Below are 13,736 nucleotides of genomic sequence, written 5' to 3'. Positions count from 1 at the left end.
TTTTTAATGATTAACCCCCCACATGTGCCACACATATGAGGGTAATATCGTCCATTTAATATTTTAACTCTATATATATAACTTACATCCAAAATCATGAAATGTAAAATCCATACATGAAATGAAAAATCCGCTGATCATTTTAACTTCGGTGTAGTTTGTTTTTTGCTTTGAAGACCTTATTATGTATTATGTCTGCGGGCGGGCAGACGTTTTAGTTTGCAGACCGTTTGTTTTTTGGAAGATATAAGACAAAAAAAGAGCTGCATATGTCTTCTAAGTTGCAGACCTAGAAAATTGCTTCTAAACTTAAAAGCTATTTTTAACCTAATATCTCTTTCACAACCACACCTCCATCCTTTCATTATCAGCTACCCATCTTTTTTTTCCAACCACCAGCTCCATCACCTTCGTCACCCACATCGCCTCCGACTTCATCACCGACATCAATTTCGTCTCCGGCGTCACGTTCGTTCTCAACAGCTACTGGTATCTTTTTTTTGCCCAATTTTTTTTTATAGATAATTGCTGATTTCTTAATAGATCTATATTCTCTTTCAATTTCTAGAGGTAATTGTTGAATAATCAACATTCTCTATATGAAATATTGCTTAATTTTGGGATGTTAAAACACAATGATGTAGTCACAGTACACCATCGCCATTTTTTACATCCTTTTAAATTCATAGTTTAACTTCCTATTCTACTAATTTTATGAGTTACAAATATAATTTCTTTGTTGAGAAATTTTTACAGCAGCATCTATTAATTTGTATATTCTTTGTGTGTTTTATGTATTAAATTCATTTGTGGTATATACTAAAAACAAGTCAGATTTGTACACCTATATGTATATTATACATGTATAGTGATTATATTATTTGTTTCTTAGTTGAAAATGGATGAAGGTCGAAACCATTGGTCGAATGAAGTACTTAAATGCTTATTAGAGGTATCACTTGAAGAAATTGCTAGGGTAGGAAGAAGGGGAGGTAGTTTACAAAAGGAGTCTTGGGCTAAATTAGCCGAAACCTTTAAGGATAGGTTTAATTTGGTATTGTCTCAAAAGCAAATTAGAAATGGTTATGATAACCTCAAAGCCAAATACACCGGATGGGTGTATTTGAGAAACAAGACCGGGAATATCTATAATCCTCAAACAAACATGTTCACGATGTCGAATGAAGAGTGGGATGCATTTAAGAAGGTGTGTTCATTTTTATAAACTTTTACCATTTATCACATACTTATGACGACTACACAATATTTATAGCACCCTTTATTAATTTGGACGCAGGGTCATCCAAAGGCAGCTTCTTTGAAAAATTACCCATTACCTCATCATGACTTATGTATTGCTTTGTTTGATGGTGCTAGTGCTACCGGTAACAATAAATGGGCATCTACCCAAGCTTCTCGGGCCTCTTCCTCTTCTATTAATCAAGGGGTCTTAACACTTCAAATTGAAGATGACCCTTTTATCGATTTAGGTGATGATGTTGGAGACTCCCAACAACAAAGTTCTCATGCTCGGGATGAGATTCCTACACCTGAAGAAGAGCCGAGCGCTTCGGACAGAGGCAGGCCTAAGAAAAAGGCTAAAACATCTATTAGTCTTGATGACTTAACAATGGATATGCAAAATGCACTTAGACATATGGTTAAAAGTAAGCAAGGGCCATCAATAGATGAGTGCTATGAGAGGCTGAAGTTAGTTGGGTTAGAACCTACCGATCCTATATTTTTGGCCGCTTTTAATATTTTTGGGCAATCAACACAAATGAGAGAGGCATGGATGACGCTGCCAGCAGATCCCGAGGTGTTAAAAGGGTGGATTAAGTTGACCGGGGTGACACTAGGGATGTTTAAGTAGTAATGTTATGTGTTACACACCTTCTGGAACAATTTGTGACTTTTGTTTAACTAGATTATGAAACTAGTATTATGAATTATGAACTAGGAACAAGCTGATGACATACAGTCCATGTTTGTGACTTTTGTTTAACTAGTATTTTGAACTTTTGGTTACTACTTGTATTTTGAAATGCTATGATGAATGCTATGCTACATTTCATAATTTGGAAACTAGTTATTTTGAAATATTATGATCTTTTGTTATGTTACAGTCCATGTCTTAATTTTTATTTATTATGTTACAGTCCATTTCTTTGATTAGTACTTACTATGGATGTTTGGTTGTTATTTTATTATAGGTGTATTATGGATTACAATCATAAACTTTTGTTAATCATAGTTATATATTTATATATACGTTACTATTGGTCAAGAAAAAGAAAAAGAGATCTAGGTTCTATCATGACGGGGGGACTATTTACGTTACAATTATTGCAAGGAAACGATACACAATGCGTTGAGTTGCTACGTATGTCACGAGATTTGTATGTTCGACTTTGCACTCATTTTAGAGTAAAGGGATGGTTAAAGGATAGCAAGCATCTATCAGTTGAAGAGAAAATTGCTATGTTTTTATTGATGTTAGGTCACAATCAACGTTATGTACTCGTCAAACATTTATTTCAACACTCAAAGCAAACAATTCATAAGTATTTTCATGAAGTATTGGCTACAATGTTGGATTTCGCAAAAGAGACTATTATACCAACATCTTTTGATCCCAATCCAAATGTTCCGGGATACCACAAGAGGTTACGTCGAGTTTTTAAGGTAAAGCGAGATCAAAATTTTCTTTTGATTAATATATTTTTTATTATTCACTAATATAATTTTTATAGGGAGCGGTTGGTGCACTTGATGGGACTTTGATTCATGCTCGTGTTCCAGCTCAAATGCAACATTTGTATAGAGGAAGAGGAAAAGGAGATTGTTATCAAAATGTTTTAGCAATATGTGATTTCAACATGATATTTACGTTTATTGTTGCCGGATGGGAAGGAGTAGCACATGATTCCCGAGTATTATCTGAAGCTTTAACAAATCAAGATGCACCATTTCCTCTTCCTCCGCCAAGTACATTCACCTATTCAAATGTCGATAACTATAATTTATATAAATATAAATGTTAATTATTTATTATATTTTAGATAAATATTACCTTTGTGATGCTGCGTACACACACACTCGTGGATTTATGGCACCATATCGTAACGTAAGGTATTGGCTTGGAGATTTTCGTCAAAGGCGTGCGTTAAACAACAAAGAAAAATTCAACCATGGACATGCGAAACTAAGAAATATTATTGAACGTTCTTTTGGTGTTTTAAAAGCACGCTTTGCGATATTAACTAAAATGGCTCCTTTCGACTTAGTTACCCAAAGAAATGTTACAATTGCATGTTTTGCTCTTCATAATTTTATAAGAAAAGAGGGTTTAAGTGACGAGCTATTCGCAAAATATGACCAACCAAACGTGCAACTTGATAATGATCATGTACAACATAATGGGAATGAAGAGGTGGATGATGATGATGATGATGTTCAACCACATGGAACTAGAGCGGATCGTCAATATATGATTAATTTGCGAGATCAAATTGCTGAACAACTTATGCAAACTAGGAGATGAATGTTTTACCCTTGCTATTTAAATTATTGGATGATAGTTGTTTGGACTTGTTGTAATTTGTAGTGTACTTTAAATCCTAGATTAAGTACTGTTTTTTATTTATATTAGTTCTTAGTAAAATGATAAAACATTAAAATTACGTTAATTCAGAATCAGGTTCACTTTTGCAGACAAAAAAACAAACAGTCTTCTAATTTCAGTTTGCAGACTTCAGGACCACATCTTCTTTGGCAGACCTGGTCGCAGACTGCAGACATAAAACATCTTAAAAAACAAACAGCACCTTCTTATCTATATCCTTTTTTTTTCTTTCTTTTCACTCTCATTTTTTCTCAAAAAAGCCATACACCTAAATTATATCTCAAGTCTAAAATTGTTGTGTATGCAATTAACAGAACAAATGGCCCAAAACTCTCTTGGTTTTATTATTGAATAAACTGGACTACTTGTGAATTATGTCTAATACAAAACAGAAACATGAGAAATAAGCGCCACCACTAATATGCATAATGCACGTGGTTACTAATTCAGTCAAACAAATAAAACGAGGCCTACAAATTAGGAAGACTAAAACAACTTCAAACGTAAACTAGCTGTAAACTGATATACTCGGTCCATTTATTTCATCAAAAATCATAGAAATGAAAAATCCAAATCAAACTAAAACTATGTGGGTTCGAATCTAAACAAGAGACTTATTAAAATTTTGTGGTGTCTACTTACAGATTTCGCTGAGTAATATTCGCACACGCCGTCAAGCTCTACACGAACAATTCAATTTGAGTTTTAATGTTACAATATTAGTCCAATTAGACTGTAATTCGCGTTTAAATTAGGCAACTTTAATTTGGGGATTTATCCTTTGGCTGAAAGCCTGAAACTCACGATTGGTGTAGCCTTTGGTAGGGAATTAAATACTTGATCGGACGAAAATACCCTCACATGCGTTGCACATGTGAGGGGTTAACGATTAATACATAACTACAGTTTAACAGAGGTATCAACCATGTAATTAAAGGAAACGATAGGTACCAACCACACAAAATTTGAAGTTTAGGTGTTGTAACGAAAAAGTGAACAAACCACAGGTACCAACGGCGTAATTTTTTCTAAATCAAACAACTTTAATCATGTATCTAAAATACGCTTGAAAAAAAAAAAAAAAAAAAAAAAAAAACCGAGCTTTCAAAAAAATTAGGGTTATGTTTCTCCAAGTACCGAAAATACCTTCATATCCAAACCAATACCTCTGCATCGGATGGAAAGAAAAATAGCGGTTTTAGGATTGATGAAGTATTAATTAATGTTTTCACAACCCTAGGAATTTTTTCCCAAATCCTCCCAACGATAAGAAACAAACAATATCGAATCAAATCCATCTCGGTTGTTTCGTGCGACTTCCACCAGGTTGACAGACCGATTGTTTTGTTTATAATCATGTTGATAATCGTTTGGTTGAAACCCTAAAAAATCTGGCGCACCAAATCCTTTACTCTCTCCTAACTTGCCTTTCATAATTTCAGGTTATCTTCTTTCAGTTTTGTGTTCCTTTAATTTCTAATATTGTTATAGTTAGAATGATCTCAATTTTTATAAGAAACTTAATTATAGTATAGTTTATAGTTTATTACATTTGAAATACCAATTTCAGGTTGATTCGTCGCCGCCTTAAACCCTAATTCTACACCATATTACATTTGAAATACCAATTTCAGTTTTATAAGTTTTTTTTTTTTTTTTTTTTTTTTTTTTTTTTTTTTTTTTTATTTATGATCACCATATCTTAAATATTCATTTAAATTAAAATTAATTATGTACACACCGAGTTTAATTCGATAAAATTATAGTTATTGGCATCAGTCAATTGGAACGTTACCAAATATCGAGCATTGGTATCTTCGCAGCCCCACAGGCAAGAAATCATTGAGGATCTTTATACACAATCAAATATATTTGAACTGATTTTATTATATTTTTAAACAGAAAATTTGAACGGATTGTTTTTAGATATTAAACTAAACCGAATACATGTGTTAAAGGGATCACCTCATTGCATTCAGGAGAGCAACTGGACAGAAGCCTCACGGAATCATCTTTTATAGGCTGGTGTTATTTAAACTTCCTATTTTTCTTTTGCTCTATTCATAACATATCATTATCTGATTATATATGCCGTTTGTTTGTTTATAGAGATGGCGTTTGCAAGGGCCAGTTCAACGATGTGCTGGTGCACGAGATGGACAAAATCCGAAAGGTAATCAATTTTATTTTTAAATTTTGTTGTTGTAACATGAGCTTAAAAAAGTGTTTTATTGTTACAGGCTTGTGTGTCACTTGAAGCAAGCTATATACCTGTTTTTAATTTCATTGTAGTGCAAAAAGTCATCACATGCGTTTGTTTCCAATGAATCATGGCGATCGTGCAAGCACTGATAAAAGTGGCAATATTCTTCTGGGTGTGTATTATTATTACTTTTGTTTATTAGAAAAGATTAAACTAACTGTTTTGCAATTAAATTCACCGTCTCCAGGTACTTTGTGGACACCAAAATCCGTCATCCAAGCGAACTTTATTTCTATCTCTGCAGTTGCAATACATGTTAACTATATTCGTTTAACATAACGTTATATTATGTTTTCTGTCATACATTTTTTTCATTTATCTGATTTTTGTGCAAATTTTGTTGTAGTGCCCTTCATACTTTCACGGTGACTGGATGTGCCTCTATGATAAAGGCGGTGGGGTTGCAGATTGGCTTGGGCTTTTGTTGCTTGGTTCGGAAGTTATCCAATTACTGAAAAAGGAGAAAGTAGTGGAAAAGTTTTCGTTGCAGCAATTTGTGCCATCATGGCGGGCCTGTAAGTCACGCTGCTGACATCTAACAAGTTAAGCGGGTCATTCATGAGTGAATGGGTCAAAATTGTCACAATGTCTACTCAATTAGGGTGGAAAAATAGTTTTAATGGTGTCTCGTGGGTGTAGGGGTGTTGAACTCATTGCCAATTGAACCAATTTGCTTTAAGGGATCATACACAAATGGATTTTTGCAATAAATTTCAGGTTCAGAGTTTACTCCACTTTGTTGCATTCATCATTTTAATTATATTTGCTGCTGTAAGTGTATATCATGATCATATTTGTTGCTAATATCGAAAAATCGGTTAACTTTTAACATTGAAAAATCTCATGTATGACTTAGAAATATAGTTGTAGGTAACTGAATTAATGCTTATTATTATTTTTGTTGATTATTGATTATTCAGGAGCTTTTGACCTATTAAAGATAATTGGTATTGACGATATTGTTAGAATCGATTTAATGGACCCGCCTTCACCCGGGACTGCGATGCGTTCAACTCCTTCCTTCTCTACAAGTCTTGTCTTCGTGGTACAGTTCCTATAATTACATTAAATCTCAAGTTACGTACTTTCAATGGTGTTCAAAATCGTATCATTGTTTTCACCGTCGATGAAAAAATATGTGTGGATTTTTTAATTGTCCAAAACATCATTAACTAACTCGAACTCGAACTCGGATTACTTGACTTGAAGATCGGAAAATATGTAAGTATTTAAGTAAATTTTAGAATAAATTAAGGTTTTTGATATGCGATTCAGTGTTGAAGCGGCTGTGTGGTTGTTAAATAGGTGAAAACTCCATCGACAATAAAATTTTATTTTTTAAAATGATTGATCGGCGTTCTATTTGGAGTTGAGGGGATTGTTACTCATGCTTCTAGATAGAATATAATTGATATATGTATTGCTGCAAGTCTGCAATGCTGCCGCAATTAACTTATAGTTGTGTTTGAGAACTAATCTTATTGAGATTGTTGTAGGTGGTTGATTTTGCAACATTAGCAGGGTTAAATTCGCTTCAACTACGGTTAATGTTTTTTTTTTTTTTTTTTTTTTTTTTTTTTTTTTTGCTTTGAGATTAAATACTAACTAGTCAAAGACCAGCGAATTCGCGGAATTTTTTTTAAATTTTTTTGTTAAAGTATAAGTAAACATAAAATAATAATAAAAATTTTATACTATATCGCATTGCAACCATTAAGTCAAAATGTACTAATATAAACATATCCCAATAGTACAATTGACACTCATATGGCAGCGCGTATATGTATCCTTTGGTGCATGAGCGTTCAAGCTTCAATGCAACCTATATCATATATTTCAAAAGATAAATTAGATGATTGCAACTATATAAAGGACCACAAAACTATTAGTATATACTAGTGTTCGAACCCTCGCTTCGCGCCGGGGTTCGGTTTTCAATGTATTATATTGCGTTTAGTTTGTAAAATTATTTCGTGGCTAACGATGATATCGTTGAAGCGCAACTCGAGTCGAACTAAAAGGTATAATCCGTGAAAGATTTAAATGTTATTTTAATTTAACAATATATGTACATATCCGCGTTTCACTATGGAATTGTCGACTTTTAAAAATTTAACGCAAAATCGACGTGTATGAAAAGTACCTCAAACATTTAGCGTTTTTTAAAAAGCGTCTGATTTGCGTATAGTTAGTGACAGTGTGCTCCTAAAATTGTTTCGAGTTTAACGATGGTGTCAGAAAATTTTAACTCGGTGCGAGCGAGAAGATATGGCCCGTTGAATATTTGGGTGTAGTTTTTTTAATTTTTTTTATGAAAATGAGTATTTGACACATTAACCCCTGTTTGGGGGGTCGATTTTAATATTTGAACAAACTATGGGGGCTTTTTTTAAAAAAAAAAAGGTGGAAAAGGGGGAAAAAGTGAAAGAATGAAAGCACCCCTGGTGACTATTAATCGTTTTTGTCTATTAGGTAGTATATAAAGTATGTAGTCGATTTATAATTAATGAGAAGTTTAATGATTAAAGTGTAAAATGTTAAAAGTTTGGGATGAGTTTGTAAAAAATCATAAAGTTAAGTATTATATATTTTTTTGGGGCTAAAATGTAAGTAAGTAAAAGAGCGAGGTGGTTTGTGAAACTTGTGAGGTTACTATTCACTTGTGCTATGTCTTTTAGATGTAAGGTATAATTACACCTCTATAGCACCAAAACCAGAGCTTTCACGAGGAGTCGGTGTATCAATATGATGATCAACATATTTTGCAACAAAACCTTCACATTTTGTCCCAAAATCTTCGTAATTTGCCCAAAAATCTTCAAATTTTACTCAAAAAACTCTATATTTTGCACACAAAAAATCCCTACGTTTAAAAAAAAAATTCTCTCCTGGTAAAAAAATTTCTTGGCTCCGCCACTGACAGTAATGAAAAATACATATACATATGACTAATTATAAAGGGCTAAACTTTTATCAACCATTGCTTAAAAAAATGACTTCACAAAATATTAAGCAATCGTGAAACCAATTTGCAACAACCATTATGACAAACAAATATATAAAAGGCTATTACTTCGTATAATACTATCAAACAATCTAAAAAATTTATTATAAAAACCCATCAAATAGTCCTAATTGAACAATATAAATCTAAACCCTCTTGTGATAAAGTGACTCATGACATAAAAAACCAAAAAGAGTTTTAAGGTTTTGATCCGACGCTCACATGCCAGTAACTTCTATCAACCATGACTTAAATAATATAGAAGCTGTATAATTAAAATCAAGCAAAAAAAAAAAAAAAAAGATGAACAATATAAATCTAAACCCTTTTGTGATAAAGTGGCTCATGACATAAAAAAAACCAAAGCTGGTCTCACTCTTTCCCTACCAGAACTAAACGATTAAGTCGGGAGTGGACATTAAAACTGATTTATCTGTACCGACGATTGATCATATCAAAAAATGTCATAAATTTTCCAAATAAACGCAAATAACATGGTTAGAATGTCAAACACCCATTTTGTTACATATAATCCAAATAAACTAAATGCATATACAATAAAACATAAATGTAATGTACATGTTAATTTTTGAGAATACTTAAAAGAATATATTCAATAAGCGCTTTAAATGAATTAAATGAATACTTCATAGGAGTATGAATTTCACCTTTTAAACTTGAAAGAGCTAAGTTGCTTATATGTCCCTCTAAATGATGTAGGCTACTTATCCATATCTGTTACCCAGACTTTCAATATAGCCACTACGCTGGTTGAATCCTCCACTTGACTATCAAAAGCTATTTTTTAAGACAACTGAATGCTCTCCACCTACAATATTCATTGTATAAAGTTCTAATTTGGATCTATATTTGTTTTTAATTATTTAATTTCACAATGAACAGTGAACAATGGCAGATCTAATGGTAAAAAATGACATGTTAGGGCAATTGGCCGATGAGTAATTTGTTAAGGTATGTATAGTCTACTACAGGCAGAGAAAATACTGTTAACCCACTACATTACACTATTAAAAAAGGAGTATATCTCTTTCAAAAATGATTTGAATAGTTATTGATATCTTCGTTATTGATATCTTCCATGAATGACCGCTTACTTTGTTATTCATATATTAACTAATCAACATTTAACCTAAACTAAAAATCGATTCAAATTAAAATAACTGGAGTAGAACTTTTTTTCCATGATGGCCAATTGAAATCAAAACCTCATCATCAATTTATCTGCAAAATTAAAAACCAAAACAATAAAATTGATAGTAATCAAATCATCTTAATCGAAACCTATCATATAGTAAAATAACTTATGACTAAACAGAAGCCCGGGAATATAGCAAGAAGTTTCACCCATTAGTCAACCCACCAATCTTAGCATCATTAGGGTAGCATAAACTACTATGATTTAAATATGGTAAAGAATAAACCCCTTAAGACACATGTATTACCAAAAATTAAATTTTAGGAACCTGAGTTCTGGTGGCAATTGTGGAAGTATGCCTTACTCAAAGTATACTTTTCCGTCTTCAGCAAAAATATCAATGGCAGATCTCCTTCTCTCTGTGATATCAAACAACATAGCATAGTAAATGTAACATAAAAAGCAGAAATGAGCATCCCATAAACAGTGAAGATAATATACATGGCAATGCATTAAGTCATTCCTGAATACCATCACCTTGAGCTCTATTAACTAATGTATTAACAATCTAAAAATAAAAATCGTAAATATTCTAAACCATCTACTTAGATCATCTAGAATGGTCAATCACCATCAACAAATCATTATAAAGTACCCTTTGTCAATTGAACCATAGGATGGTGTTCACTATTGTTAGGGTTGTTTTTGAGTCAATTTGTATGCACATCATCCCATTTAGCCATCATTTTTTATGACTCCACAATATCGTCGTCAAAGACTGGAACTTTCATTTGGCATTCAGTTGCAAACTTTCTTTTAAGTTCTGGATCTGAAAGCACACGATTGCAAGATTAGTAATCTATAACAAAAATACCTAAATTTTTTAACAAAAAAAAAAAATCCCATTTAATCAAGTTTCATGTTTCTCAAAATTGGCTATGGATTGATATTCACGAGGATACCTCGCTAGCTTCCATTTATTCATCACGTCACATTTATAATTGAAGATATAAATCATGTAACAAATAATCAAAGCCCAACAAACTAATATTACACTCACATCCACAAGCGGTTAGTAATGGCAGACTCAAACATGTGAGAAGCCTTTGTTTTGTTTTGGCCTCTTCAATTGCAACATCGTCTCATATCTTCTTTTCTTCTATCTGAAATTTGTATTCGTGATGCCTCTGATAATTATCAATAGAGTAACCTGATAAAAAAAGAATATCAATAGAGTAACCTGATAAAATTGTCAAAAATTGCAATAAAGTTTTGAAAACATAAATATGTTTAAATCTTTTGTAGTTGGCATTGTAATTCACATTTTCTATCCAACTCGTATCATACTTCCTATGTACATTATAAGATTTTTTCGTGTTGATCCGATCAATGTGATCCATGTATAGATGATATGATGCGAATATGACTAAATTTAAAGTTAGGGTTTTTTTTTTTAAAGCAATGTAATGTATAGAGGAGATATTATCATATTTTACAAAGAATATATGATTTGATATGAAAATCAATCGTTTATTTCCGAAAGTTCGGCAAGATTTGGTTGACTGTTTATTTCTTTTCAAATTTTTCGGCAGATTCATATGAAAATCAATCGTTTATGATGAAGATAATCTTTGGTGATATGAAATTTTTTAACATATGTAAGCGATGAAATTTTTGACTAATTAAACTTATCTTGGCATGAAATCTTGGTATTATTAATTCACTAATTAAACATATTTTCAATTTTAAAACATATGTAAATATGGAATTTTTTTGCAATTTTATCAATTTAATTTAATTTTTTTCAATAAGGCATCCGAAATTTATGGTCAAATGGTTGAATACTTACGCAATTTAAATGTAATTTTAAAAGTTTGAAATTTGATTTGATTTTAAATTGTAATTGTAAATTGTAAATTAGTGTTAAAATGAGGTTATTATTGTCATTAACTTTGAAATTGAAAAACGTATTAGGTAATAATCTTTTCAACAATCAATCCAACGGTTGTATTTATTTTTTATAATTAAATGAATGGTCATGATTAAGTTTTTGAAAAAATTATTACTCATTTAAGCTTCTCTTTTAATAAAAAGAGGGAAGAGGGATACTATTACTTTTCACTGTTTTAATTCGGTGTTTTAACTATAGTGTTTATGCTAACTCTATCGATTAAAATAAACCTTTTTTGGATACAAAATCAATTGAACGTTTTATTGAGGTGTTAATGTTATTTCAGTTAGTTAGTGTTCATCGGTACCTCTGACGAAATTGAATTTGAGAAATTCTAATGTTGAAATGAGAATCTGAGTGAATCCGGTACTTACATAAGGTTGTCTTAGAAAATCCAAGCAACACGTAAAGACGAGCCAAATATTTGTTTCATGTGTTAGAGTTATCTCAGTTAGGGTTTTAGTATATTTAATGCAATTCTTGCATTTTGGAGATGGGGCGAGAGGTAATGATTAATTTCAGTTTCTTGTTTCTCATAATTTGGTTGAAGGTGTCAATAATTATAATCTATCATTAGTTATAAATAACACATACATATATGTTAGATATTAAATTTATGAAATGTATGATCACCTTGAATTTCATTATATTTGATTATGTGGTACAACTGTAACGAACCGGTGATACTTCGTGTTTTCAGGTCACTGTTTTTTTGGGTGGGAAGTAATGGCTAATTAGGGTGGATTTTGTTCTCATAATGTACTGCTTACTGCATCAGGTTCCTAAGTCGCTGTACAATTCGAATTAGTGTTTCCCGGTGAGTTCTCTGTGTTTTTTTGTATCAATCAGATGTCAGATACCGATATTGCATCTTTATTCTATGAATCGTTTGTTTTTTTAATTCTAAATCAAATAAATTGTGTTTTTTATGATCGTTGATTGCTGTTAGTTCTTCATTCTTTTGGATGCTATATTTGGTACGTTTGACTGCAGTAGTCAAATGATATCCTAAAGTGTAGAAACTCATGGGGTAGTTAGCTGATAGGTTTGTTATGATGTTATGTTTAGTTGTGACACTAATCTTAAATGCACATACCTCTAAAGGTATGTGAAAGTTTAATGTGAAATGAATACCTATAAATCTATTGTTATAAATGATTGAGTGTGAATTAAAGTGGGCTATTTTGTTGACCTGATATGTGTTAAAATACAATGCAAATTTAGAATAATATGGAATTAGTAAATGTATATGGGTAAAATATCTAGATATTAATATGTATAAGAAAATATCTAGATATTAGAATATGAGAGAAAAATCTAGAAATTGAAATGTAAAAGAAAAATCTAGATATTTGAAGGTTGTAGAAATATCTAGATATTTATATATCCATGGAAATATCTAGGTTCTAGAATGTTCCATGGAGTAGTATAAATATGGGAGGGGATTTCATTTGTGTTGTGTGAAGTTGTGAGAGTGAAATAAGAAGTGAGTTGTGAAGAAGAGAAGAAGAGTGTGAGTTAGCGAAAGTAGAGAAGAGAAAGCTTGTAAGTAATATTGTAATTGTAATTTAATATAAGTGTTTTTGTTAAGTTTCCCGATCAAGCCTTAGTTTGTGTTTAAGTTCTTAGTGCATTTTTGTTGTTCTTATTATATGGTCGGCTCTGCCGCCTAAGTAATACATGGTCGGTTATACCGCCTAAAGATATATGGTCGACACTGTCGCCTAAGTACATTGT

The 13,736-nt window shown here is 31.8% G+C and overlaps 1 protein-coding gene across 1 annotated transcript; it reads left to right on the top strand.

Moving 5' to 3' along the window:
- The first annotated feature begins 2,316 nt into the window (after window positions 1–2,316).
- LOC139859294 (uncharacterized) lies at window positions 2,317–3,544 on the top strand. The gene is made up of 3 exons (XM_071848090.1): window positions 2,317–2,685; window positions 2,754–2,988; window positions 3,063–3,544. Exons 1-3 carry the CDS (start codon window positions 2,317–2,319, stop codon window positions 3,542–3,544), a joined length of 1,086 nt encoding a protein of 361 aa, XP_071704191.1.
- The last annotated feature ends 10,192 nt before the right edge of the window (window positions 3,545–13,736 follow it).

Source organism: Rutidosis leptorrhynchoides, chromosome 7, assembly GCF_046630445.1.
Source record: "Rutidosis leptorrhynchoides isolate AG116_Rl617_1_P2 chromosome 7, CSIRO_AGI_Rlap_v1, whole genome shotgun sequence".
Classification (NCBI taxonomy): domain Eukaryota; kingdom Viridiplantae; phylum Streptophyta; class Magnoliopsida; order Asterales; family Asteraceae; genus Rutidosis; species Rutidosis leptorrhynchoides.
The sequence above is the reverse complement of the archived record's forward strand: the minus strand, read 5'-3'. Positions and strand labels throughout refer to the sequence as shown.

What these genes read in the sequence shown, in the direction of transcription:
- LOC139859294 (XM_071848090.1), top strand. Translation starts at nt 2,317, where the DNA reads ATGACGGGGGGACTATTTACGTTACAATTATTGCAAGGAAACGATACA. An exon ending in GGTTACGTCGAGTTTTTAAG is followed by an intron (nt 2,686 to 2,753) that starts GTAAAGCGAGAT and finishes TAATTTTTATAG; the next exon opens with GGAGCGGTTGGTGCACTTGA. An exon ending in ATTTCCTCTTCCTCCGCCAA is followed by an intron (nt 2,989 to 3,062) that starts GTACATTCACCT and finishes ATTATATTTTAG; the next exon opens with ATAAATATTACCTTTGTGAT.